This window comes from Mastigoproctus giganteus, chromosome 9, assembly GCF_048544385.1.
Source record: "Mastigoproctus giganteus isolate SK-2022 chromosome 9, ASM4854438v1, whole genome shotgun sequence".
NCBI classification, from domain to species: domain Eukaryota; kingdom Metazoa; phylum Arthropoda; class Arachnida; order Uropygi; family Thelyphonidae; genus Mastigoproctus; species Mastigoproctus giganteus.
This window is the reverse complement of record NC_143583.1, coordinates 85713440-85741090: the sequence shown is the minus strand read 5'-3', so window position 1 is coordinate 85741090 and position 27651 is coordinate 85713440. Positions and strand designations below refer to the sequence as shown.

General features: G+C 38.9%; 1 protein-coding gene across 1 annotated transcript in view; it reads left to right on the top strand.

Annotated features, from left to right (window-relative positions):
* l(1)G0196 (inositol hexakisphosphate and diphosphoinositol-pentakisphosphate kinase) overlaps nucleotides 1-27651 on the top strand; it is an 832616-nt gene that overhangs the window by 801158 nt on the left and 3807 nt on the right. The window contains exon 31 of the mRNA XM_090381508.1: nucleotides 10540-10761. Coding sequence (XP_090237634.1) covers nucleotides 10540-10761 — 222 coding nt within the window. The remainder of the gene's footprint in view (nucleotides 1-10539; nucleotides 10762-27651) is intronic.

The window sequence follows — 27651 nt, the reverse complement described above, 5'->3', positions numbered from 1 at the left end:
AACAGTTATGAAGTATAACTCCACAATATGAGAGATGCCTGATGGTGTATGATGTATTTAGACTAAGGCGCATTTAGGGCTAGAGCCTCAAGCTGCGAACAAATTTAGACTATGTATATAAAGTGCTTAGCATCATAATACACAGCCATTTCTGAATAAACAGAAAATTTTTAAGGTGGCATCGTTTTAGGTTATATCTCATATTGTGAATGCCTTCACAACGAGTTGCCATGATATTGCACTACTTCGAATAAGTAACGCTTCACCTAAGGAGAAGACGAAGGGCCAAATAGCCCTGAAACAGTGCTGTCTGGGTGGTGGTACCTATCTGAGAATAAGTAACACTAGTCTTCTCCTTAGGTGAAGCGTTACTTATTCGAAGTAGTGCAATATCATGGCAACTCGTTGTGAAGGCATTCACAATATGAGATATAACCTAAAACGATGCCACCTTAAAAATTTTCTGTTTATTCAGAAATGGCTGTGTATTATGATGCTAAGCACTTTATATACATAGTCTAAATTTGTTCGCAGCTTGAGGCTCTAGCCCTAAATGCGCCTTAGTCTAAATACATCATACACCATCAGGCATCTCTCATATTGTGGAGTTATACTTCATAACTGTTTTTGCCATCATTGCATCACTTGGGTACCTACCCACTCACTGACGAAGGGCCAAATAGCCCTGAAACAGTGCTGTCTGGGTGGTGGTACCTATCTGAGAATAAGTAACACTAGTCTTCTCCTTAGGTGAAGCGTTACTTATTCGAAGTAGTGCAATATCATGGCAACTCGTTGTGAAGGCATTCACAATATGAGATATAACCTAAAACGATGCCACCTTAAAAATTTTCTGTTTATTCAGAAATGGCTGTGTATTATGATGCTAAGCACTTTATATACATAGTCTAAATTTGTTCGCAGCTTGAGGCTCTAGCCCTAAATGCGCCTTAGTCTATATTTTAACTATATTGTAACTATAATTTAATCATTGTATTTTATTTTATTTTCATCACATTTCACTGTACAGTAAACCCCCGCTATTCGTGGTGGTTACGTTCCTGAGAAATTCCGCGAATACTGAAAACGCGAATACTGAGTTATGGCGCCCATGGTAATAAAAGGGTTCCGTTCCAAATTATGAAATATATAACAAAAATTAGTCTAAAATTTTGTCTGTACGTATTATGTGTATTTACCTACATAATATGACTATGTACATAGACAAACGTAGAGAGTAAGTACATAAAAAAAAAAAAAAGCATAAGGCATCGAAATGAAAATAAGAAACAATTTATTAAATGTAATACTGTACATATTTATTAGACATTTTAAAGAAACCTTTCAAAAACATATCAAGAACATGGGTTGCTGGGCGAAAAATAACCATATCGATTTTTAAATCTTTCAAACCAGCCTTTGCTGGCTAAAAAACTTATCCCGCCAGTGCTATCACCAGTTTCACTAAAGTGTTGATAAAGGTGTTTTGCCTTTTCACGAATGATAAGTGAACTTAACGGAATTTTATTTTGAGTTCGGTCTTCTATCCACAGATTTAAAGCCTTTTCCATTTTTTCTAATTTCACATCATGAGTTATACAGCAAATTTTTGATGCAATTAGCGCGTTTTCACGGACACTACGGCGGATTTTTTCTTCCGATTTTTTGATTGATCGTACCGTTGACTCATTGATTTTATAATGTTTTGCCACTGAGGAGACACTTTCACCATTAGAAATTTTGTCTAACAATTCAGTTTTACTCGCTAATGTCATCACCTTCTTTGATCTTTTCACAATTCCCTTTTTATTCGTGGCCATATTTTTGTAGGATTAGAAAAGAACTTGTCCACAATAAAGTCACTTTCTTTTAACTTTAACACGCTCGAAAAAGTCTGTTTACATCAACACACTGCAAAATGGTAGATTTTTCACTTTTGTAAACGTATCAATTAAAAGCAAGAGATGAAACCTTCTATGACAAGCGCATTACACATACTGAACAAGGATTAGCTTGAAACATCCGCCCTCGCGATTTTGTCACCCCCCCCCACCCATTGAGCGCAGGACACTTCCTTTTTACACCTTTTAAGTTATTTTTACTCATTTTTAGAGAATAAAACACAATTACAAAATGAGGAGGCACACTTGATACACATAAAGCTGTGAGCGTGTAGCAACTGAATAAACAACACCATAAAGGCAGAGACAACTCTATTAACACCTCACTAGCTCACATTTTACATTTCTGGGGGTTACTACCATAAAACAATAAAAACAATTTCCAGTTGTGTTCCTGCTAGTGGAATCTGTTATAAACTGGTAGTGAACTCTATCTAATTGCATTTGCGATAATACTGATAGCTGGAATTGTGTTGGTTTTTAAGTTATTATGGTGAAATGTGTTTCCCCTTCACTGCTATAAAAAAATAAATACATTTTCAGAATCTTCTCTTCATTCCTATCGTGTTGCGTTCAGTTGGGGTGATTCCGCGTTCAACTGCCATTTCTTGTAAACACAAAGGCGAATCGTGCATATGCGAATTCAGTTCGTGTTATATAAGATATCGTTCCCCTATTTATAAATCGTGTAAGATCGAATTAGTGTAGTGTAAACACGTGTTATACAACGACTGACTGTACTACTCTGTGGACTGGGCACAGCCCAGTCCACAGAGTAGTACAGTCATTTTAGCCACACCCATGCTTTTTTCATGGCGGAAAATATTCACGGCGCTTTAAAATTCACATTTTTTTAGGTTTAAATCAGCGACCGCGAATAGCGGGGGTTTACTGTATATTATTTTATTTATTTTATAGTAAATTTTCAGTTTAATTTCTTGGCTGGTGTTTATCATTAATTATTATAGTATGTACAAGCATCTTTCAAGTGGAACAGTGTTGAAAGCTTTGTTGATATCTAAATATATGATGTAAAAATTGTTTTGCATCCAGTTCCTTTGTTACTGCTCATAGTAGCTAATAAGATTGATTAGACAAGATCTTCTCTTAACAAATATATTCAATGATTCTGTATAACTGCGTAATCCTGCAATACTCCTTTAACTATTAACTCCATTATTTTCCCCAAAACAGAAGCAAAGCTTACAAGTCTGTAATTACATCTCTCCCTTGGCGCCTCCATAGCCAGGTGGGCAAGAGCAGCAGTGCATAGCACACGCTTCTTGATTAGACTGGGGTTCGAGCCTGTGAGCCACCAAATACAGAGGGTGTGGAAAGGTCAGGCATGACCACCGTATATCCCTGGAGTAATATGGTCTTAGCTGCTAATGCTCCTAAAAACCAAATAACAACAACAACATCTCCCTTTGATCCCTTTTTGTGAATAGGGGAGATATTTGCACATCTGCATTCCATAGGTACTTCCCACAAGTCCAGGGATGCTCTCATAATTACTGCCAAAGGTTTGCTTACTTGTTTTATTCCTGCTTATAATATAATTAGATAGTTTTCATCAGCCCCAATGTCTTTACTTTTAGCTTTAACAGTTTCCCTTTCACTTTCTTCTCAGTTATCACAAAATCATTTAGCTCCCAATTATAATTTGGTGTAGTTCTGGTATTCCTATTCTTAAAAAATTCTTCACAAATGAATGTTGAATTAAAATAGTTATTCAGTTTATCAGCACTCTGAGCAGAATCATCAATAGTTATGCCATTCATATCCAGTGGCCAGTGTAGATCATTCCTTTCCTTCCAAAGAATACAAAGAAAAGTAGCAAAAAATAAAATTCTTTGCTACTTTTCTTTCTATTCTTAACCAAAGATATCTCATAATCTTCCTGAGCTTGCCTAATTCCCTTAGTGACTTGATTGCAGACTAGTTTTTACTTGCTGCCATTTCTTTAACTCTGCTAATTTATGAACATCCCATGCATTTTTCTTCTGACATCCATTTAGGTATAAATCTTGAACAGCATCTCTTTGCCAGTATCAGACATCTAGTAGCATTTATGATTACTTCCCTTAATGCTTCCCATTTAGAATTTGCAATTGGCAACATCATCAGTTGGTCCTGCTGAAAATGATTTTTAAAACTATCTAAGACCTTAGCAAAAGCAGTATTCCTTCCATTTACACTTTGAACTTGTCAATAGTTATATCTTTAAGTAAATTCCATATCAATATATTTTGATCTCTTCCACCTAATGGTATCTTTATCTGGAGATTCTTAATGCATGGAGTCATTTCTGATAATGAAATCAAGAGTATTTCTTTCTCTTGTTTTCTCTCTAATATGTTAGCTTAAGAAACAGTTATCCAGTATGCCGAAAGGCTCTGCTACTGTGGAGTGACCAGCACACGTGTTCCAATTAATGTCTGGAAAGTCAAAATTCCCCAAGGACATTCTGATTTACTCTGGCCCATTCCTTTTGTCTGTATAGTTGTTCATTATAGTCATCATAGTCATATGGCATGCTCTTACTCTTTGTTTTTCCAGTTCTTGTCACAACAAGCTGACTCAGCATTACACTGGTCAACACTTCAACTGATTGTACTGCCTTTGGTTAAGAACAATTCCCCTCATTTCTCTTCCTGTCATGTCTGTCTGTTTAGCATTAGCACTTAGCGTTAGTAGACGCATACGATGCAAGAAAGCAAGCTTATACAGCATCAGCCAAAAAAAAAAAAAAAAAGAAAAGAAAAGAAAAAAAAAGAAAACCCTTCCCATTTCACCCATCCATTCATTCCAAATGTTTGGCTAGTTCTGCCTTGAATTTATTCAAACTATAAACAACAGATGGAAGTTTGCTCCAACAATCAACTACCCACTGGCTAAAGGCAAATTTCCACATCCATTTGACAACTATCTTTCCTCAATTTCAGTTTATGCTCCCCTCAGGTTTGTAATCTGAGCAAAAGGAAAAATTCTATCAGCATTGAGCCTGCTTAAACCGTTCAAGGCTTTATACACCTCAGTCAGATCACCCCGCAGGTGCCTAGTCTCCAGACGCTGCTTTTTGCAGAATTTAAGCCTTCCTTTGTGAAAGCACCCCTTTGTTCCCCTTGCCAGTCTTGTTGCCTTTCTCTGTATTAGTTCTAGCAACTCTAGATCCTTCCTAAAATGAAGCTTCCTGGTGTTTCCTGACCGTTGCCTTATACAAGGGAATAATCACCTCCTTATCCCAGCTTGCAAAAATTCCTGTATATCATTGACAAAACCCCATGACCTACTCTGGCAGCCTGTCTGCACTGCTCAGAAAACTTCATATCTGACTGCACAATTCTCCACTACCCTGAGTGTAGTACCACCCAGTTGGTATGTTACTGTGGGGTTACTGCCCCATATGCAGTACTTTACATTTATCAATGTTTAACTTCATTTGCCACCTCTCAGCCCATCTGCTCAACTTTTCTAGTTCCTGTAGCAGCAGCATACTGTCATTACTGTTATTAACAACCCTGCCAACCTTTGTATCATCTGCAAACTTTGACATTAAGCTTGATATATACCTTCATCAATATCATTGATAAATATACAAAACAGCAATGGGCCCAACACTGAACTCTAGGGGACACCACTAGTAACATTAGTCCATGATGAGCTGTTTCCATTGATTACTACTGTGTCTTCTCCCACTCAACCATCCCTTTATCCATAGCAACAATTTACCCCCAATGCCACACTGCTTCAATTTATACAGTAAATTGAAACAGAGTCTCTCCACTTGCTATCTAATAGACGTACTGTTTCTGCTGCGTGCCTCTTCTACAGATATTTCCATGGGCACTTTTCTTCTGAATTGGCTCCTATAATTCTTGCTCTCTCTTTCAAAACAGTCCGAACATGTGCAGCCACCAGCCAACATCCATTTACTGTCCAACTTGAAACTCACAGAACCAACTTTTCATCTTCCTCATTTATTCATTCAACTGCCATTTTCTGGAACAACCTTCCTTCATACGTATTTCCCGAAAATTAGTCTACAGAAGTTTAAGTCCAATATCAACAAATATCTTCTTTCATCTTCTCAACCTCCAACCCAAGCACGTGAAAAAAAATTTACATGAAAAAAAAAAAAAAAAACGTCTTCGGTGTGCAACAGTATTAAAAGATTTCCTGAAATCCAGGTATATCATATATCAAAATTATTTTTTGCATCCAGTTTCTTTGTGACAACGTCATAGTATGCAATCAAATTGGTCAGACAAGACTTCCACTTAACAAACCCATGCTATGTCTGAATTATTACTGCAGTTTTGTCTAGATGATCCTACAATGCTTCTTTAACCAGTGACTCCTTTATTTTCTCTGGAACAGAAGTTAAACTAACAGGTCTGTAATTACTTGTGTCACCTTTTGATCCTTATTTGTGAATTGGGGTCACATCTGCACATCTCCAGTCAATGGGTACCTCCCCACAAGTCCAAGGAAGATCTCATAATTATGGCTAATGGTTTGCTTACTTCCTTTGCCACCTCCTTTAATATAACTGGATAGATCTCATCCACCCCAGATGCCTTTCTTATGTTTAACTTCAACAATTTCTCCTCCACTTTGCTCTCAGTTAATACAAAATCATTTAACTCCCTGTTAGAGTTTGATAAACATCTGGCCCATCTCCTTCTTTAATGACTCCTCTTGTGTGAATGTAGATGTAAAATACTCATTTAGTTTGCAGTTATCTGAGAATGATCATCTACAGTCAAACCAATGATATCAACTGGACAATCTGATTCATCCCCTTCCTTTTAGATTTTATATAAGCAAATAAGTCTTTGCTATTTTTCTTTGCATCCATTGCCAAAGATTTCTCATAATCTGCTTTCACTTGCGTAACCTCCTTTGTGACTTGATTACAGACTAGCTAATATATACCATAGTCTTCTGTGTCACCTGATAATTTTTCTTCTCACCCACGAGTCTCAGTTCATGTTGGAACAAAAACCTAGTAACTTCCAAGATTATTTCCTTGAATGCTTCCCATTTAGAATTTGCTGTCGCTAACATCATCAGTTGGTCACACTGTATATAACTTTAAAAAAATCTCTGAAACCACTGTAGTCACCTTTACGAAAGCAAAAACCATTCCCTTTACCCTAATGGTTGTTACATCTTTAAGTAAATCCCACATCAGCACTGTGATCACTGCCACCTAGTGGTTCAGTTATCTGTAAATTCTTAATGCTTGAATAATCACTGCTGATAATCAGATCAAGACGTTATTCTCTCTGGTTGCCTCTCTAAAATGCTGCTGTAGAAAACATTCATCCAATAAATCCACAAAAACCTTGCTAGTGTGAAAGTGACCAATCCACAAGTTCCAGTAAATATCTGGGAAGTTAAAATCCCCCCGTTATAAGACACTGATTTACTGGCCCACTTTGTTTCTCCGTATAATTGTTCATTGTACTCATCAGTCATTAGGCCTATAATAAACTCCTACCCTCATTTTTGCTTTCCCAGTGCTTATGTCACATCAAACTGACACAACATTGCATGGTCCATATAAATCAACTGGATACACTGCCTTAGATTTTGTGTGTGTCTTAGCTAACAGCATAACCCCTCCTACCTTCCTATCCTTTGTGTACACATTGTACTCCCCAAATTCCAATTCTGCATTCCTTATATCTGTGTGATACCATGTCTCTGATATCCCAACAATATCTGCCTTTGATGTCTTGACCAGCACTTCAACTTCATCAAATTTATTACTATACTCCTAGCATTGGTGTAAATACAAGTATGCATGCACCTATTCTTACTCTTAGTTACTCTAACACAGCTCATATATTTTCTTTTTCATGACCCCAGCAACTTGCATTCCGGGCTTCTGCTCATTCCAATAAAAGCAGTGCAAGAATCATTTCCATCTCTGCCTGCAGCTACTGTTAATGTATTAGTCTGTAAATCCTCCCCCAAGCTAGCAGTTTTCCGATCCACCTAACATTGCCTCGATACCATCAGCAAATATTCTTGCGCCCTTTCTATTTAAGTGTATCCCATCCCCTCTAGAAGCAATCTCTCCTGTTAACATGCACAGACCACACTGAAAAAATTCTACTCCATGAGCCTTGCACAATCTCTCCAAGGCCGAATTGTATACTCCCTCCTATCTTGTCTGGGCAGGATTGCAGAAACTTTCAAATTTAATCCTAACTCACGACTTTTTTTCAACATTGAACTGTACTTGTTAAGTAAATCTGCATATCAATGCCTACGTTAATGTAAATTAACACACTTAATGTCTACACTTACTCACCATATTCCTTTTCTGCATCCCCTATGTTCTAGTGTCACCATTTTTTCCTACAAGTCTGCATTTAAAGCCTTAACCAATACTTCAAATTCATCAAATTTTTTTACTCTACTTACATCATTATTATACAAGGATAAATATGCTTGTGCATTTTCTCGTAGTAACCCTAACATTGCCCCTATATTTGCTTGCCCCATGAGGATCACCAGCAGTCGTAATCCCCTACACCTTGTTTTCTGGATGTTGTGTGTTTCGGTAAGATCAATGCAAGGATTCATTTCACCTCTGCCTATGACTACCATAAAACTATTAGTCTCTGTTCTCTCCCCTCCAAACTAGCAGTTTTCCAACCTACTTAATACTGCCTCAATAGCATCTGCAAATATTTTTCTGAACTTGGCATATTATAGCCTAAGCCACTCATGAAAACCGAACCAGGCAAATATATTTGCATCCCTCTTGTTTAAGTGTATATCATCCTTTTAAAAAAAAGGTCTCTCCATGACTGAATTTAATAACAAGGTACTCATTGTGTCTGGGCAAAACTGGAGACACTTTTAGAATTAACCCTTACTCTTGACTTAATATTTCTCTCTGCCTGTTAATTATCCTCAGATTGCCTATTCTTGAGATCATACAAGTATTATCACTTTTGCTTGCACTTATTCACACTGTTCTGTTTTTTTGTTTTTTTTTCTCCCACATTTATGATTACAGTAATACCCCGACTTATGCTACCCCGACTTACGCGAACTCGGAGTTACGCGGTTCTTGATTTTTTCGTTTGGCAACGCTGCCGCCCACTATCTTCAAGGTCGTTTTTCATATGTTATCGATATACGGTGCGACGGCGGAGAATGAGAGCGAAAGATGAACAAAATTCAACTTTGCTGCTTTTATGTTTTTTATATCAGTGAAGGGGAAACACATTTCACCATAATAACGTAAAAACCAACACAATTCCAGCTATCGGTATAATCGCAAATGCAATTAGATCGAGTTTACTACCAGTTTATAACAGATTTCACTAGCAGAAACGCAACTGGATTTTTATTGTTTTATGGTAGTAACCCCTAGAAATGTGAGGTGTTAATAGTGTATCTCTGCCTTTATGGTGTTGTTTATTCAGTTGCTACAGGCGCGCAGCTTTGTTTATGCATATCAAGCGTGCCTCCTCGTTTTGTAATTGTGCTTTATTCCCTAAAAATGAGTAAAATACTTAAAAGGTGTGAAAAGGAAGCGTCCTGGTGAAGACACTGCAGATTCAGAGAGAAAAAGAAAAGCAATTATCGATAAACAGAGGCGGACTGGATCAAAAATTCTTACCCGGGAAAATTTATAGTGGCCTCATACTATGGTTTGTGGCCAAAATCACACTGGCCCACCAGGGTTGCCCCGGTAAGGCTTATGGCCAGTCCGCCTCTGTCGATAGAGAAAAATTATAAAATTGTGAAACGCTTTGAGCGAAATGAAAGACCATGTGATATTGCACGTGCTACAGGCCTAAACGAAGCAACGGAGAAAGGCACATGACAATTGCAAACTTGACAGGTTGAAAATTGAAAAGGGCTCAATTGTAAAGAGCTTAAAAATTTTAGAAAACATAGACTCCAACGAAGAACGCGTTATAGCTACAAAGCAAGGAATAAAAAAATTATTAGCTTGCTACGAAGAAATTCTGCGTGAAAAAAAGAACGGGCTGTGTCGTCAGACGAATTTGTTAGATTTTATGAAGCCATCGACATCGAAATAATTTTTTAACGTAAGTCATTTGTTTTTTAATACATATTTTGTATTAATATGTATAAAGAACTGCAATTTTATTAATATTTTTCTTCTAAACTAGTGTTTTTGTTAGTCCTTGGTCCCAATTAAGCAAAATTTATATGTATTTATATGCAAAGTTGTACCCCGACTTACGCGAATTCGACTTACGCGATTTTCGTCGGACCCACCTATCGCGTAACTTCGGGGTATTACTGTATATGAATTCATGATTATTGTACATTTGATTTTGTTGAAATATTAATTGTGATGTTTATAGTTTGATCTATGATGTTTCTCATTATTAGATAACTATGGCCAGAAATCATGAATTTCATATTATAATAAATGTGAAGGGGGAAAAAAAAATAAATAAAAATAAGTGAAACTTGTGTGAATAAGTGCAAGCAAAAAATTGCACATTATTTACATGTATTTTCTAATTTTAATTTTGAAAAGTACTGCTACATCTTCGAATAATTCTCGAGCTGTAATTATGTTTTAGGTAATTATTCCTTCTTAAATCCTAATGTGTTTTAATTCTTTTCTTAGAAGGATACTTAAGTGTTCCAGCCATCCGTCCATTGGAAACCCTTCACAATGCCCTTTCTTTGCGTCAGTTAGATGGATTTTTAGAGAGAATGACAAGTGTTTCTTTTCGACTGCCACTTTCAGCTTTGGCTAAGATTCCTTCATCTGGTGCTTCATCATTTACTTCTGGACATTTTTCAGGGTCTCAGCCAACTGCTTTACCCATTGTTTCCCCTTCCAGCAGTAAGTAATAGTACTTTTAAATTTTTTTCTCTAAGAGTGAAATTTGAATTTATTTATCGTGAGTGAATTTCTGGACATTACAAACCATCTGGAAGTTTGTGAAAATTGAAAAATTGTATATCTAATGCTTGTAAATATAAATTTTTTTCATCAAACAGTAGAGAAAGATTATTATCAAAAAGGGAGGGAAAAAAAAAAAAACCACAATTTCATAAGAAAGTGAAAACAAATTTTTAAAAATAAAAAAATAAGAACTCATCTGTATTTATTGTGTAATTGTGTAATGTTCAAAGACCTGCCTTGTGTCCTGACATTGACTGTGCTCCGTCAGTACAGAGTCCAATGCAGTTATTCCACTTCTCATCAAAAAAAGTGTCAATTATATTAAAAATTTCATTGGATGTGGCCTTTCCAGGAATGGCGTTGCAAAATAATATATCTTCCATTATATTAGTTTCTGCAACATATCGGACATATGCAATTAAATGAGCATCTTTTGCTACACCAGTTGCCTCATCTACTTGTATGGCGAATTTCGAAGTACGCAGTCGAGAAACTAACTGATCGCAAAGTTCTTCAGATATATCATCGATTCTTCTGCCAACTGTATTATCAGCAAGCGGTATTTGTCGCAACTGTTTCGCCCAACATTATTTTAACCACATCAATAGCTGCTGGCAAAACTAGAGTTTCTCCTATTGTGTGTGGTTTTTTGCATTTTGCAATTCTGTAAGAAACTTGGTACGACGCTAGCAATGCATTTGATGGAACAGAAACTTTTTTTTGAGCGTTTGCTTTTGTTTATTAAACTCATCTAATTTTCTTTGAAAAAATTCTATGGGCTTACCAACTTATTCAGAATGCATAGTTTTAAGGTGCCGTTTTAATTTGCCTGGTCTCATACTATCTGCAGCCAAAACTTTCGTACAAAACAAACACATTGGTTTTTCCAAGCCATCTATAATAACACTTGTGAATCCTAATGATAAATAGGATGAATTGTATTTTCTTGTCTTGGGAGTTCTACCTCCTTGTTCCCTGTTGCTTGTATTCCCACTACCTTTACTTGTATCAGCATCAATATCTTCATTATTAGTGGATTTTCTCTTGTAACCAGTCAAAAATTTATCCATTCGTCTAAAATTATTAGGATTAAATTTATATTCTTAAAAAATAAAACTTCTAAATTACTAATGATTATTACCAGTAAGTAATCACGCCAAAAACAATAAAAAACACAATAGCACACTGCTGAAACCATATTTTCAACCATGCAGCTAATGCTATACTATGCAATCTACCTATATATGTCATACATAGTATGCATTAAATTATATATATTACATTACATCATACCAATCATAATTCATCAATTCATTTCAGCAAAATATATATATTTTTTTTTCAAATAAATGTTTATATCGAAGTTAGAGTGAGATAGGTGGTGGTAAATGCTTTAAAAATAGGTTATAAAATTTAATGTTATGTTATAAAAGTTTATTTATATTTACATATTTATTTTATTATTTATATGTTATGTTATCTATACAATATCGGTGTAAATACACCATAGTTAACCCATAGATTTGAGCTACGATTGTAGCGTAGAAGGCATCGTTTTAAATGTATCTCATAATGTGGTTGCCTTCACAACAAGATAGCTACTATTGAATTACTTCAAATTGTGGTGGTAATGTATACATTACCACCACACCCTTCTGGCATCTCTCATAATGTGGCTATAACTTCGCAACTGAGATGGCTTGTTGTATTACCTGGGTACCTGCCTGCCCACTGATGACGAAGCCAAAAAGCTTCGAAACGATCGTCTGGGTGGTGGTACCACTGAAAATAAATAACAGTAGTCTTCTCTACAAGAGAAGCGTTATTTATTTGAAGTAATTCAATAGTAGCTATCTTGTTGTGAAGGCAACCACGTTATGAGATACATTTAAAACGATGCCTTCTACGGTACAATCGTAGCTCAAATCTATGGGTTAACTATGGTATATTTACACCGATATTATATAGTTAATTATCAAAATCCATAAGGATTATGCCTAGCGCATTTAATTTTCCAAAAAAATGTTATGTTATGAAAATTACATTTCCGTTAAACTTTTCGCGCCTCCATTTGCACTAGTCCGCACCTCCCAGTTTGGAAATCACTGATCTAAACCGTGGTTTTACAATATATGTGCCAAGGTTGCTCGAGATAAGAATAATGCTTATTGCAATTGGCTTGCATCTCCAGGTTCATTTTCTCCCCACACCAAAGCTCAAAAAAATTGTAAAGTTCTTGTTAATCAGTCCAAACTAGATTTCAGAGAGGCTGATAGTAGAAAACTTGCTTCTTGTCCAAATGGTAGTTGAGCATTCTTGTCTCTTGCCAAAGCTATTGGTCGAAACTTTTGACCATCTGTATTCCCACCTCTTTCAAATTGGGTCGTTTGATTGTCACTTCAGCCAAAGGTAAAGCTGCACTGCTACCATCATACTTTTCTTTTAATTCGTGTATTTATGATCTTGGTAAATTACCTCCTACCATTTCCACTACACCCCATTCAATGCCTCCTGTGGTCTTCCATCAAAAGGCTGCCAACAATTTTAAACACACTTGATGCCAAGAAAGTGCCACGTCCTGACGGTATTGGTAATAGTAATGATTGCTGATGCTATCGAGGCAGTGTTAGGTGGCTCAGAAAAATGCTAGATTGGGGAGATTCACAGACTAAAAGATTAATGGTAGTCGCAAGCAGAGGCAAAAGTGATCCTTGCACTGCTTCTATTCTAATGAGCAGCAGCCTAGAGAGCAAGTTGCTGGGGCCTTCAAGACATGCTGGGAGTCATCGTGGAACAAGTAAATACATGAGCTGTGTTAGGTTAACTAAGAGTAAGAACAAGTGCATGTATACTTGCATGTACACTAATGCTAGAAGTATTGTAAATAAAATTGATGAATTTGAAGTGCTGATCATGACATCAAAGGCAGATATTGTTTGGATATCAGAGTCATGGTGTCACACAGATATAAGCAGTGCAGAATTGGAATTTGGGGAGTCTGTCCTTTCTATACAATGTGTACAGACAGGGTAGGAAGGGATAAGGGGTTATGGTGGTAGTTAAGAAACACATAAAATCTAAGGAAGTGCATCCAGTTGACACGGATGAACAGGGCAATATTCAGTCTATTTTGTGTGATATAAATACTAGGAAAGGGAAAATGAGAGTAGAAGTATGTTATAGACCTAATGACTCTGATGAGTACAATGAACAGTTGTGCAGAGAAATAGAATGAGCTACTAAATCGGAATGTCTTGCAATGAGCGATTTTAACTTTTCAGATATTGACTGGAACTTGTGGGTTAGCATTAGCATTAGCATTAGTAGAGGCATTTGGCATTTGATGCAAGAAAGCAAGCTTATGCAGCATCAGCCAAAAAAAAAAAAAAAAAACCACTTCCACTTCACCCCTCTGTTTGTTCAAAATACCTGTCCAGCTGAGCCTTAAACTTATTTAGGCTACCAACTTCCACGACAAGGGATGGAAGTCTGTTCCACCAACCAACCACCCGCTGGCTAAAGGCAAATGTCCACACGTCTATCCTACATCTGTCTTTCCTCAATTTGAATTTATGCCCTCTCAGGTGATTATTCTGAGCAAGAGGAAGAATCCCATCAGCATTGAGCATGCTCAAACCATTCAAGGCTTTATACAGCTCTATCAGATCACCTCGCTGGTGCCTAGTCTCCAGACACTGTAATTTGCAAAACTTAAGCCTTTCTTCGTAAGAGCACCCCTTTGTTCCATTCACTAATCTTGTTGCCCTTCTCTGTACTCGTTCCAGCAGCTCTACATCCTTCTTGAAATGAGGCCTCCAGACCTGTATACAGTACTCTATGTGTGGCCTGACCATTGCCTTATACAAGGGAATAATCACCTCCTTATCCCTGCTAGAAAAATTCCTATATATCATTGACAATACACCATGAGCTACTCTTGCAGCCCGTCTGCACTGCTCAGAGAACTTCTTCATATCTGCCTGCACAACCACCCCCAGGTCCCTTTCATTCTCTACCACTGTCAGTGTAGTACCACAGAGTTGATACGTTGCTCTGGGGTTGCTGTTTCCCATGTGTAGTACTTTACATTTGTCAATGTTAAACTTCATTTGCCACCTCTCAGCCCATCTGCTCAACCTTTCCAGATCCTGTTGCAGCAGCATAGTGTCAGTAGTGTCCTTGACAACCCTGCCTACCTTTGTATCGTCTGCAAACTTTGACATTAAGCTTGATATACCCTCATCAATATCATTTATGAATACAGAAAACAATAATGGACCCAACACTGAGCCCTGAGGGACTCCACTAATAACATTAGTCCACGACGAGCAGTGTCCATTGATTACCACTCTCTGTCTTCTCCCCCTCAGCCACCCCTTTATCCACAGCAGCAATTTTCCTCCAATGCCACCCTGCTCCAATTTGTGCAGCAGTCTTCCATGTTATCAAAAGCCTTTCTAAGATCCAAGTATATAATATCAAAGTTATTCCCTGCATCCAGTTCCTTTGTGACTGCATCATAGTATCCAATCAAATTGGTCAGGCAAGACTTCCCCTTAACAAAACCATGCTGTGTCCGAGCTATAGCTGAAGTCTTGTCTAAATGATCCTGCAGTGCTTCTTTAACTAGTGCCTCCATTAATTTTCCTGGAACAGAAGTTAAACTCACAGGTCTATAATTACTTGTGTCAGCCTTTGATCCTCCCTTGTGAATTGGGGTCATTTGCCCATCTCCAGTCTGTGGGTACCTCCCCTGAATCCAAGGAAGCTCTCATAATTATGGCTAAGGGTTTGCTTACTTCCTTTGCTACCTCCTTTAATATAACTGGATAGATCCCATCCACCCCGGGTGCCTTTCTTGTGTTTATCTTCAACAATTTCTCCTCCACTTTACTCTCAGTTATTACAAGATTCTCTAGCTTACTGCTAGAGTTGAATACACCTCTGGCTTTCCCCTCGCTAAATAACTCCTCATGTGGCTCAAGCTAATGGAAGTGCTGTGGCTCAGAGCAGAACTGAGGGGGGCAGTTGTCCTCTGACTCACAGCCTTATAAAATGCACTGTTTGCTTGATGTTTGCAGAGCAATCGGGTACGGGACATGATACTGCCAAGGGGGATGTCTTTGTGTGTGCGCGATGCAAGGAGTGTATCGATATCAGGCAACAACTCGGCATTCTTTTGGGCCTATATGAGAGCTTGAAGGACAGGGTGGATGCCCTCGAAGAAACTAAATTGAGGGGCCCATCAAGCTCTCGGCTGCCCACATCAACGCCAGAGCTTGCACTTGGGCATAGCGTGACACAGAGACAACCCCCAAGGCAGAATGCGCTGGTCCCGAAGGAACTAGTAGTTGTTGGTGACTCTATTGTCAGGGAAACGGGGAACATGCTTTGTAAAAAAGATAGGTGGAACAGGACCAGGGTATGTCTGCCAGGGGCAAAGGTTGATGACGTTGTAGAGCGAATATCATCTTTTAAGGGCACAAAAGGTGATATAGTTGTACACGTTGGCACTAATAATATTAAGAGTAGGAGACCGGCAGAATTACTTAACAAGTACAGGTCACTGTTGAACAAAAGCCGAGAATTAGGGTTGAATTTGAAAGTGTCTGCAATTCTGCCCAGACACGATAGGAGGGAGTATATGATGAGAGCCTTGTCGATCAATTCGGCCCTGGAAAGATTGTGCAAGGCTCAAGGGGTAGAATTTTTTTCAGCCTGGACTGTACTTGTTAACAGGAGAGATTGCTTCTACAGGGATGGGATACACTTAAATAGAAAGGGTGCAAGAATATTTGCTGATGCTATCGAGGCAGTGTTAGGTGGGTCGGAAAACTGCTAGCTTGGGGGGAGACAAAGACCAATAGATTGACAGTAGCCACTGGCAGAGGTGAAAGAGATTCTTGCACTGCTTCTATTAGAATGAGCAGAAGCCTGAAAAACAAGATGCATGGTATTTCAGAGACTGCTGGGAGCCATTGTGGTACAAGTAAACACATGGGTTGTGTTAGGGTAGCTAAGAATAGAAACAGGTGCAGGTATACTTGCGTGTACACCAATGCTAGGAGTTTAGTAAATAAATTTGATGAATTTGAGGTATTGCTCAAAACATCGAAGGCAGATATTGTTGGGATATCAGAGACGTGGTGTCACACAGATATAAGGGATGCGGAACTGCAATTTGGGGAGTACAACGTCTACAGAAAGGATAGACAGGATAGGAAGGGGGGGAGGTGTTATGCTATTAGTTAAGAAACACATAAAAACCAAGGAAGTGAAGCCAGTCGATATCGCTGGACAGTGCAGTGTGGAGTCAGTTTGGTGTGACATAAACATTGGGAGATCAAAATTGAGAGTAGGAGTGTGCTATAGGCCTAATGACTCTGATGAGTATAATAAGGAACTGTACAGGGAAATAGAGTGGGCCAGTAAATCAGAGTGTCTTATAATGGGAGATTTTAATTTCCCAGATATTGACTGGAATTTGGGGGCTGGATACTCACACACTAGCAGGGCTTTTGTGGATTTATTGGATGATTGTTTTCTACATCAGCATGTTCGGGAGACAACTAGAGGGAGTAATACTCTTGATTTGATTATCAGCAGTGATTCTTCATGCATTAAGAATCTGCAGATAAATGAACCACTAGGTGGCAGTGATCACAGTGTGCTGAAGTGGGATTTACTCAAAGAGGTAACTACCATTAGGGGTAAAGGGAAGGGTTATTGCTTCCGTAAAGGCGACTACGATGGACTGAGACAGTATTTAAATTCTATACAGTGGGACCAACTGATGATGTTACCAACAGCAAATTCAAAATGGGAAGCATTCAAAGAACTTATCTTGGAAGCTACTAGGCTTTACATACCAACTAAGAAATATTGTTCAAGGTTTAGGCCAAAATGGATGTCAGATGAACTAATGAGGCATATGGCAGAGAAGAAAAATGCATGGGATACTTACAAATTAACACATGACACAGAAGCCTATGATAGATACAAGTTGATATGCAACCAAGTTACAAAGGAGGTTAGGCAGGCGAAGGCAGATTACGAGAAATCCTTGTCAAGGGATGCAAAGAAAAACAGCAAAGAGTTCTTTACTTATGTAAACTCTAGAAGGAAAGGGATGAATCAGATTGGTCCACTTGATATTGATGGGTCAAGTGTTGATGATCCTGCTCAGGTGGCTAACAAACTAAATGAATATTTTGCATCGACATTCACACATGAGGAGTTATTCAGCGAGGGGAATGCCAGAGGTGTATTCAACTCTAGCAGTAAGTTACAGAATCTTGAAATAACTGGGAGTAAAGTGGAGGAGAAACTGTTGAAGATAAACACAAGAAAGGCACCCGGGGTGGATGGGATCTATCCAGTTATATTAAAGGAGGCAGCAAAGGAAGTAAGCAAACCCTTAGCCATAATTATGAGAGCTTCCTTGGACTCAGGGGAGGTACCCATAGACTGGAAATGTGCAAATGTGACCCCAATTCACAAAGGAGGATCAAAGGCTGACACAAGTAATTATAGACCTGTGAGCTTAACTTCTGTTCCAGGAAAATTAATGGAGGCACTGGTTAAAGACGCACTGCAGGATCATTTAGACAAGACTTCAGTTATAGCTCAGACACAGCATGGTTTTGTTAAGGGGAAGTCTTGCCTGACCAACTTGATTGGATACTATGATGCAGTCACAAAAGAACTGGATGCAGGGAATAACTTTGATATTATATACTTGGATCTTAGAAAGGCTTTTGATACTGTTGCACATGGAAGACTGCTACACAAATTGGAGCAGTGTGACATTGTAGGCAAATTGCTGCTATGGATAAAGGGGTGGTTGAGGGGGAGAAGACAGAGAGTGGTAATCAATGGACACTGCTCATCGTGGACTGATGTTATTAGTGGAGTCCCTCAGGGCTCAGTGTTGGGTCCATTATTGTTTTCTGTATTTATAAATGATATTGATGATGGTATATCGGGATTAATGTCCAAGTTTGCAGACGATACAAAGGTTGGCAGGGTTGTCAAGGACACTACTGACACTATGCTGCTGCAACAGGATCTGGAAAGGTTGAGCAGATGGGCTGAGAGGTGGCAAATGAAGTTTAACATTGACAAATGTAAAGTACTACACATGGGAAACAGCAACCCCAGAGCAACGTATCAACTCTGTGGTACAACACTGACAGTGGTAGAGAATGAAAGGGACTTGGGGGTGGTTGTGCAGGCAGATATGAAGTTCTCTGAGCAGTGCAGACGGGCTGCAAGAGTAGCTCAAGGAGTATTGTCAATGATATACAGGAATTTTTCCAGCAGGGATAAGGAGGTGATTATTCCATTGTATAAGGCGATGGTCAGGCAACACCTAGAGTACTGTATACAGGTCTGGAGGCCTCATTTCAAGAAGGATGTAGAGCTGTTGGAACGAGTACAGAGAAGGGCAACAAGATTAGTGAAGGGAACAAAGGGGTGCTCTTACGAAGAAAGGCTTAAGTTTTGCAAATTACAGTGTCTGGAGACTAGGCACCAGCGAGGTAATCTGATAGAGGTGTATAAAGCCTTGAATGGTTTAAGCATGCTCAATGCTGATGGGATTCTTCCTCTAGCTCAGAATAATCACCTGAGAGGGCATAAATTCAAATTGAGGAAAGACAGATGTAGGATAGACGTGCGGAAATTTGTCTTTAGCCAGCGGGTGGTTGGTTGGTGGAACAGACTTCCATCCCTTGTGGTGGAGGTTGATAGCCTAAATAAGTTTAAGGCTCAGCTGGACAGGTATTTTGAACGAACAGAGGGGTGAAGTGGAAGTGGTTTTTTTTTTTTTTTTGGCTGATGCTGCATAAGCTTGCTTTCTTGCATCAAATGCCTCTACTAATGCTAATGCTAATGTGTGAATGTCAATGCAAAATATTCATTTAGTTTGTTAGCCACCTGAGCAGGATCATCAACACTTGACCCATCAATATCAAGTGGACCAATCTGATTCATCCCTTTCCTTCTAGAGTTTACATAAGTAAAGAACTCTTTGCTGTTTTTTTTTGCATCCGTTGCCAAAGATTTCTCGTAATCTGCCTTCGCCTGCCTAACCTCCTTTGTAACTTGGTTACAGATCAACTTGTATCTATCATACTTCTGTGTCACATGTTAATTTGTATGTATTCCATGCATGTTTCTTCTCTGCCATATGCCTCATCAGTTCATCTGACATCCATTTAGGCCTAAACCTTGAACAATATTTCTTAGTTGGTATGTATAGCCTAGTAGCTTCCAAGATAAGTTCTTTGAATGCTTCCCATTTTGCATTTGCTGTTGGTAACATCATCAGTTGGTCCCACTGTATAGAATTTAAATACTGTCTCAGTCCATCGTAGTCGCCTTTACGAAAGATAATAACCCTTCCCTTTACCCCTAATGGTAGTTACCTCTTTGAGTAAATCCCACTTCAGAACACTGTGACCACTGCCACCTAGTGGTTCATTTATCTGCAGATTCTTAATTCATGAAGAATCACTGCTGATAATCAAATCAAGAGTATTCTTCCCTCTAGTTGCCTCCTGAACATGCTGATGTAGAAAACAATCATCCAATAAATCCACAAAAGCCTTGCTAGTGTGTGAGTGACCAGCCCCCAAATTCCAGTCAATATCTGGGAAATTGAAATCTCCCATTATAAGACTCTCTGATTTTCTGGCCCACTCTATTTCCCTGTTCAGTATCTTATTACACTCATCAGAGTCATTAGGCCTATAGCACACTCCTACTCTCAATTTTGATCTCCCAATGCTTATGTCACACCAAACTAACTCGATACTGCACTGTCCAGCAATGTCCACTGGATAGATCCCATCCACCCCAGGTGCCCTTCTTGTGTTTATCTTCAACATCAAAGTGTTGAAGTTAACTAATAGCATAACTCCTCCTCCCTTCCTATCCAGTCTATCCTTTCTGTAGACGTTGTACTCCCCAAATTCCAGTTCTGCATTCCTTATATCTGTGTGACACCACGTCTCTGATATCCCAACAATATCTGCCTTTGATGTTTTGAGCAATACCTCAAATTCATCAAATTTATTTACTAAACTCCTAGCATTGGTGTACACGCAAGTATACATGCACCTATTTCTATTCTTAGCTACCCTAACACAACCCACGTGTTTACTTGTACCGCAATGACTCCTGGCAATCTCTGAAATATCCTGCATCTTGTTTTTCAGGCTTCTGCTCATTCCAATAGAAGCAGTGCCAGAATCTCTTTCACCTCTGCCAGTAGCTACTGTTAATCTATTCGTCTTTGTCTCCCCCCAAGCTAGCAGTTTTCCGACCCACCTAACACTGCCCCGATAGCATCAGCAAATATTCTTGCACCCTTTCTATTTAAGTGTATCCCATCCCTGTAGAAGCAATCTCTCCTGTTAACAAGTACAGTCCAGGCTGAAAGAAATTCTACCCCTTGAGCTTTGCACAATCTTTCCAGGGCCGAATTGAACGACAAGGCTCTCATCATATACTCCCTCCTATCGTGTCTGGGCAGAATTGCAGACACTTTCAAATTCAACCCTATTTCACGGCTTTTTTTCAACAGTGACCTGTACTTGTTAAGCAATTCTGCCGGTCTCCTACTCTTGGTCACTCACACGCTAGCAAGACTTATATGGATTTATTGGAGAATTGTTTTCTACAGCAACATGTTCGAGAGGCAACCAGAGGGAGTAATACCCTTGATCTGATTATCAGCAGTGATTATTCAAGCATTAAGAATTTACAGATAACTGAACCACTAGGTGGCAGTGATCACAGTGTACTGATGTGGGATTTACTTAAAGATGTAACTACCATCAAGAGTAAAGGGAAGGGTTTTTGTTTTCATAAAGGTGACTACAGTGGTCTCAGACAGTTTTTAAATTCTTTTCAGTGGGATCACCTAATGATGTTACCAACTGTGAATTCTAAATGGGAAGCCTTCAGGAGCTTAATCTTGGAGGCTACTAGGCTTTTCATACCAACTAAGTAATACTGTTCAAGGTTCAGGCCTACATTGATGTCACATGACTTGATGACACTCATGGCAGAACAGAAAAATGCATGGGATGCATCTAAATTATCAGGCGACACAGAAGTCTATGGCAGATATAAGCTAATTGGTAATTAAGTCAAAAGGAGGTTAGGCAGGTGAAGGCAGATTACGAGAAATCTTTGGCAAAGGACGCAAAGAAAAACAGCAGTTCTTTACTTATGTAAACTTTAGAAAGAAGAGGATGAACCAGATTGGTCCACTTAATATAGATGTTTTGACTATTGATGATCCTGCTCAAGTAGCTGATAAACTGAATGAGTATTTTGCATCTACATTCACACATTAGGAGTTATTCCAGGAGGGGAATGCCAGAAGTTTATCAAACTCTAACTTGGAGCTAAGTGATTTTTTAATAACTGAGAGCAAAGTGAATAAGAAATTTTTGAATTTAAACATAAAAAAGGCACATGGAGGAGATGGAATCTCTCCAGTTATAATGAAGTAAGCAAACCCTGAACCATAATTATGAGAGCATCCTTAGAGTCAGGGGAGGTTCCCATGGACTGGAGATGAGCAAATGTATCCCTAGTTCATAAAGGGAGTTCAAGGGGTGACACAAATAATTATAGACCTGTTTAACTTCTGTTCTGGGGAAAATAATGGAGTCACAGGTTAAAGAGGTGATACACGATCACCTAGACAAGACTGCAGTAATAGTTCAGACACAGCATGGATTTCTTAAGGGAAAATCTTGTCTGACCAATTTGATTGGATACTACGATGTGGTCACAAAGGAACTGGATGCAAACAATAATTTTGATATCATATACTTGGATTTCAGTAAAGCTATTGATACTATTGCACATGGAAGACTGCTGTACAAATTGGAGCAGTATGGCATTAAAGCAAGTTAATGCAATGGATGAAGGGATGGTTGAGTGGGAGATGGCAGAGAGTGGTAATAAATGGACACTATATGTGGACTAATGTTATTAGTGGAGTTCTGCAGAATTTGGTGCTGGGCCCATTGTTGTTTTGTATATTTATAAATGAAAGTGATGAAGACATATCAGGCTCAATGTCCAAGTTTGCAGATGATACAAAGGTTGGCAAGGTTGTTAATGACAGTAATGGCACTGTGCTACTGCAACAGGAGCTAGAAACTTTAGTCAGATAGCTGAGAAGTGCCAACTGAAGTTTAATATTGACAAATGCAAAGTACTCCATATGGGTAGCAGTAACCCAAGAGAAATGTACCAACTGCGTGGTACTACAGTCAGGGAGGTGGAGAATGAAAAAGACCTGGGGATAATTATGCAGTCAGATATAATTGCAGCATTTGGAGACTAGGCACCTGTGAGGTGATTTGATTGAGGTGTATAAGGCCTTGAATGGTTTGAACATGCTCAATGCTGACACGATATTTCCATTTGCTCAGATTAAGAACCTTCATCATCATCGTCAGCCATTTTCAATCCACTGCAGGATGAAGGCCTCTCCAGCAACTTTCCAGTTCCTTCTGTTTTGAGCACTGGCCATCCATTTACTACTCAAAAACTCATGAATTTCATCTATCCATCTCCGCCTTTGTCTTCCAGGATTTCTTCTAGCTACTCTTGGGTACCATTCTGTTATTTTCTTAGTCCATCTGTCATCATGTCTTCGAGCTATGTGTCCTGCCCAAGACCATTTTAGTTCTTTAGTTTTGATAAGAATGTCCTTTACTTGAGTTTGCTGCCTAATCCATGTGTTTCTCTTCTTATCTAACAGTCTGATTTCCAATATAATTCGTTCCATTCTTCGCTGTGTAGTTCTTAGCTTCTCTTCCATTCTTTTGGTGAGTGCCCAAGTTTCACTTCCATAAGTCATGGTGGGGAGTATACATTGATTCATTATTTTACGTTTCAGACAAACTGGGATATTGCTGTTCAGTATGTGACTATATTTCCTGAATGCTATCCATCCAAAATTTATTCTTCTCTTGACTTCCAGCCATTTATCATTATTACAGCTAATAACTTGTCCCAGATAAGTATATGACTCCACCTTTTCAATTACTGCTCCTTCAATCATTATTTCCCTTTCCGTGGCATACTTGTTCATCATTACTTTTGTTTTAGCCATATTCATCTTTAGTCCGAAATCCTTACTAACTGTGCATAACTGATTAAGATTTTCCTCTAATTCTTTGGGATCGTGGCTTATGACCACAATGTCATCTGCAAATCGTAAATGGTTTAGGTACTCTCCGTTCACATTGACTCCTTTCTGCGACCAGTCTAATCTTCTGAAAGCTTCCTCAAGGGCAGCAGTAAACAGCTTCGGAGATATTGTGTCCCCTTGTCGAACTCCTTTCTCGATTTTAAATTTGCTACTGTCTTTGTCTAGTCTAATAAAGGATGTAGCACTCTCATATATTTTCTTCAAAATCATAATATATGGAGTATCTATGCCTTGTCTTTCCAGTGCCCGAAACATTGCCTTATGCTGTATGGAGTCAAATGCCTTTTCATAATCCACAAATGCCAGGCATAATGGTGTTTTATATTCATTTGCTTTCTCCATTAGCTGTGATATTACGTGAAGGTGATCCATAGTTGAGAATCCTGTCCTAAAGCCAGCTTGCTCTTTCGGTTGATTCTCATCAAGTATTCTTTCTAATCTGTTAGTAATGACCCTTGTGAACAACTTGTAGATATGGGATAACAAGCTAATTGGTCTATAATTTCCAATTTCTGATTTATCTCCTTTCTTATGCAGCAAAACTATGATTGCATTATTCCACTGCATAGGCATCACACCTTTTCTAATGCACTTTGTGAAGAGCCTTGCCAGTTTTTGTGTTATGTCTCTTCCTCCCAATTTTAACAACTCTACAGTAACTTCATCTTCCCCCAGGGCTTTCCGATTCTTCATTTTCTTCAATGCATGTTCTACCACATCAGGAAGAATATCGGGTATGTCGTATGTGTTGCTACTTTGCAATCCATCTTCCCCACTGCTGGTATCATTCCCTCGCTCCTTGTATAATTCTCTATAGTAGTCTTCTGCTATTTGAATTATGCCTTCTCTGCTGTTTATGAGTACACCATCGCTATTCTTCAGTTTCAGTATCATTTGTCTTTCTGTATTACTGCTCATGGCTGCTGATTTAAATCCTTTGTTTTCCCTTAATGCTTGTTCTACTTTTCTTGTGTTAAATCTTCTTATGTCCTCTCTCAGTCTCTTTCTAATGGCTTTGCATAACTCAGTATACTCAATTTTCTCCCTGTCAGTGTTTTTCTTGCTCTTCATTTGTCGTCTTTGGTTCATCATGACATGTGTTTCTTGACTAATTTTTTCTTCTTTGGATTTCTGTTTCCCTATAGGTTTCTTGGGCTTTATCACTTTCAGAAAGTTGTAATATTCCTCGTCGATATCTTGGTCCTGAGCAGTCTGCAGAAGCTCAAACTTGTTCTTAAGTTCCAGTACATACTGCTTTTTCTCCTCCTCTGTTATTTCAAAGACCTTTGTATTATTTACTCGAGTCAGTTTTTTCCTTTCCTACATCTAAATCAAGAGTACATCTTACCATTCTGTGATCACTTCCAACGTTTACCTTATTCAGGACGGTAACATCATTCACAATATATCTTCTGTTAGTGAGGATGAAGTCGATTTCATTAGTTGTTAATCCATTTGGACTCTTGCATGTCCACTTTCTGTTCACCCTTTTCTTGAAAAAAGTGTTCATTACTGACATTCCTTGAGATTCTGCAAATTCCACAAGTCTTTCACCTCTTTTGTTTCTTTCGCCAATTCCAAAATTTCCTATAGTTCCTCTTTCTGCGCTGTTTTGCCTTTTTCCAACCTTAGCATTGAAGTCCCCCATAATAATAGTGTAGTGGGTTTTCTGCTCATCTAGAAGACTCTCAATTTCAGTGTACATTTCTTCAACCTCTTCATCATCGTGGCTCGATGTTGGTGCATAAATCATTAAATCTTTAGCTTGTACCTCTTAGAAATCTTGAGTATTAGTCTTGACACCCTTGGTGATGTACTTTTGAATTCCAAAATGTTGTTTTTAAAATCTTTATGGACCAGAAACCCAACTCCACCTTCACTCCTTTCACTGTTTCCATTGGTGTACAGCAGATTTCCACTTGATAAACTTATAAGTGATTCATTTCTTCTTCTTGTTTCAGCCAAACCGATGATATTCCAATTCACATTTTCTAATTCCTTTTCCAGCTCTAATATCCTGTCTTCACCGATAAGTGATCGTACGTTATAACAGGCCAAGTTCAATTTCCGTGCATGGCAGCCTAGTCGTACCCAGAGATTCTTAGCACTCTCTGCCTCCACTCTGATCCTCTCGCTGCCGTAAGAGGGAGAGTGAAAGCTGCTGGGGACTGAGGGCCATTTGTATTGTTGTGCTCTCATTGCTGGAGGGTTTGGTCTTTTCCTCTTCACGCTGACCAGGCGTCTTGAAGAGAACCACTCTACACGTTCGTTGCCACCTAAGTGTCGTAACAGGGCTTACCATCGAGAAGGTGTGCATGAGTGGATTTTAGGGAGGCAGGCCAACCGGACTTCTCCTAAATCTTCTGTAATAGAGAGATATTGGATCCATCAGTGTTTTAGGCTGAGTGTCTGATAACACACAGGATACCTGTTCCCCTCTAAGCCCCTTAAGAACCTTAGGGGGCATATATTCAAATTGAGGAAACACAGTTGTAGAACTGATGTGCGGAAGTTCGTCTTTAGCTAGTGGGTAGTTGATTGCTGGAACAGACTTCCATCTGTTGTGGAAGTTGATAGCTTAAATAAATTTAAGGCTTAAATAGACAAACATTTGGAGTGATCAGATGTGTGAAATGGGAAGGGTTTTTTTTTTTTTTTTTTGGCTGATGCTGTATAAGCTTGCTTGTCCAGTTCCTCCTTGAATTTATTTAAGCTATCAACTTCCACAATGACAAATGGAAGTTTGTTCCAGCAATTAACTGCTTGCTAAAGGCAAATTTCTGTATGTCTATTGTACAACTTTCTTTCCTCAATTTCAATTTATGACCTCAGGTTCGTAATCTGAGAAAGTAGAAGAAGAATCCCATCAGAATTCACCTTACCGGTGCTAGTCTCCAACTGCTGCAATTTACAGAACTTAAGCCTTTCTTGGGAAGAGGACCCCTTTGTTCCCTTCACCAGTGTTTTGCCCGACTCTGTACACACGCAAGCAATTCTACATACTTCCTAAAATGAGGCCTTCAGACCTGTACGCAGTACTCAAGGCGTGGCCTGACCATTGCCTTATACAGAGGCATAATCACCTCCTTTTCCCTGCTAGCAAAATTCCTGTATATCGTTGACAAACCCCATGACCTGCTCTGACTGCACAATCACTCCCAGATCTTTTTCATTTTCTACCACCCTAAGGAAAGACAGTGTGCAGCTTCTAGGTCGGAAGCTGCACACAATGTAATTGGCACAACCGTAAAATGCGGGCTATTGGCTGCGACATGGTCGTACTTTACGGTTGTACTAATTAGGTTGTGTGCAGCTTCCGGGTCAGAAGCTGTGCACGGTGATGACGGCGGTTAAAAACTGTTGTGGGAGTTGACAATAGTGGGGTTGTCTATAAAATTCAGTTCCCGTATTGTGGGGGATGTTACGCTGGTGAGACTAAGTGCAGATTACGCGATAGACTGGGAGAGCATTGTAGGGCACTTAGATTGGCAAATTTCTCGGGGTCGGCTGTGGTGGAACATGCCTAGGAAACTGGGCATGGTATAACAACCGAAGGAGCTGTAATTACAGATAAGGTAGAGGGT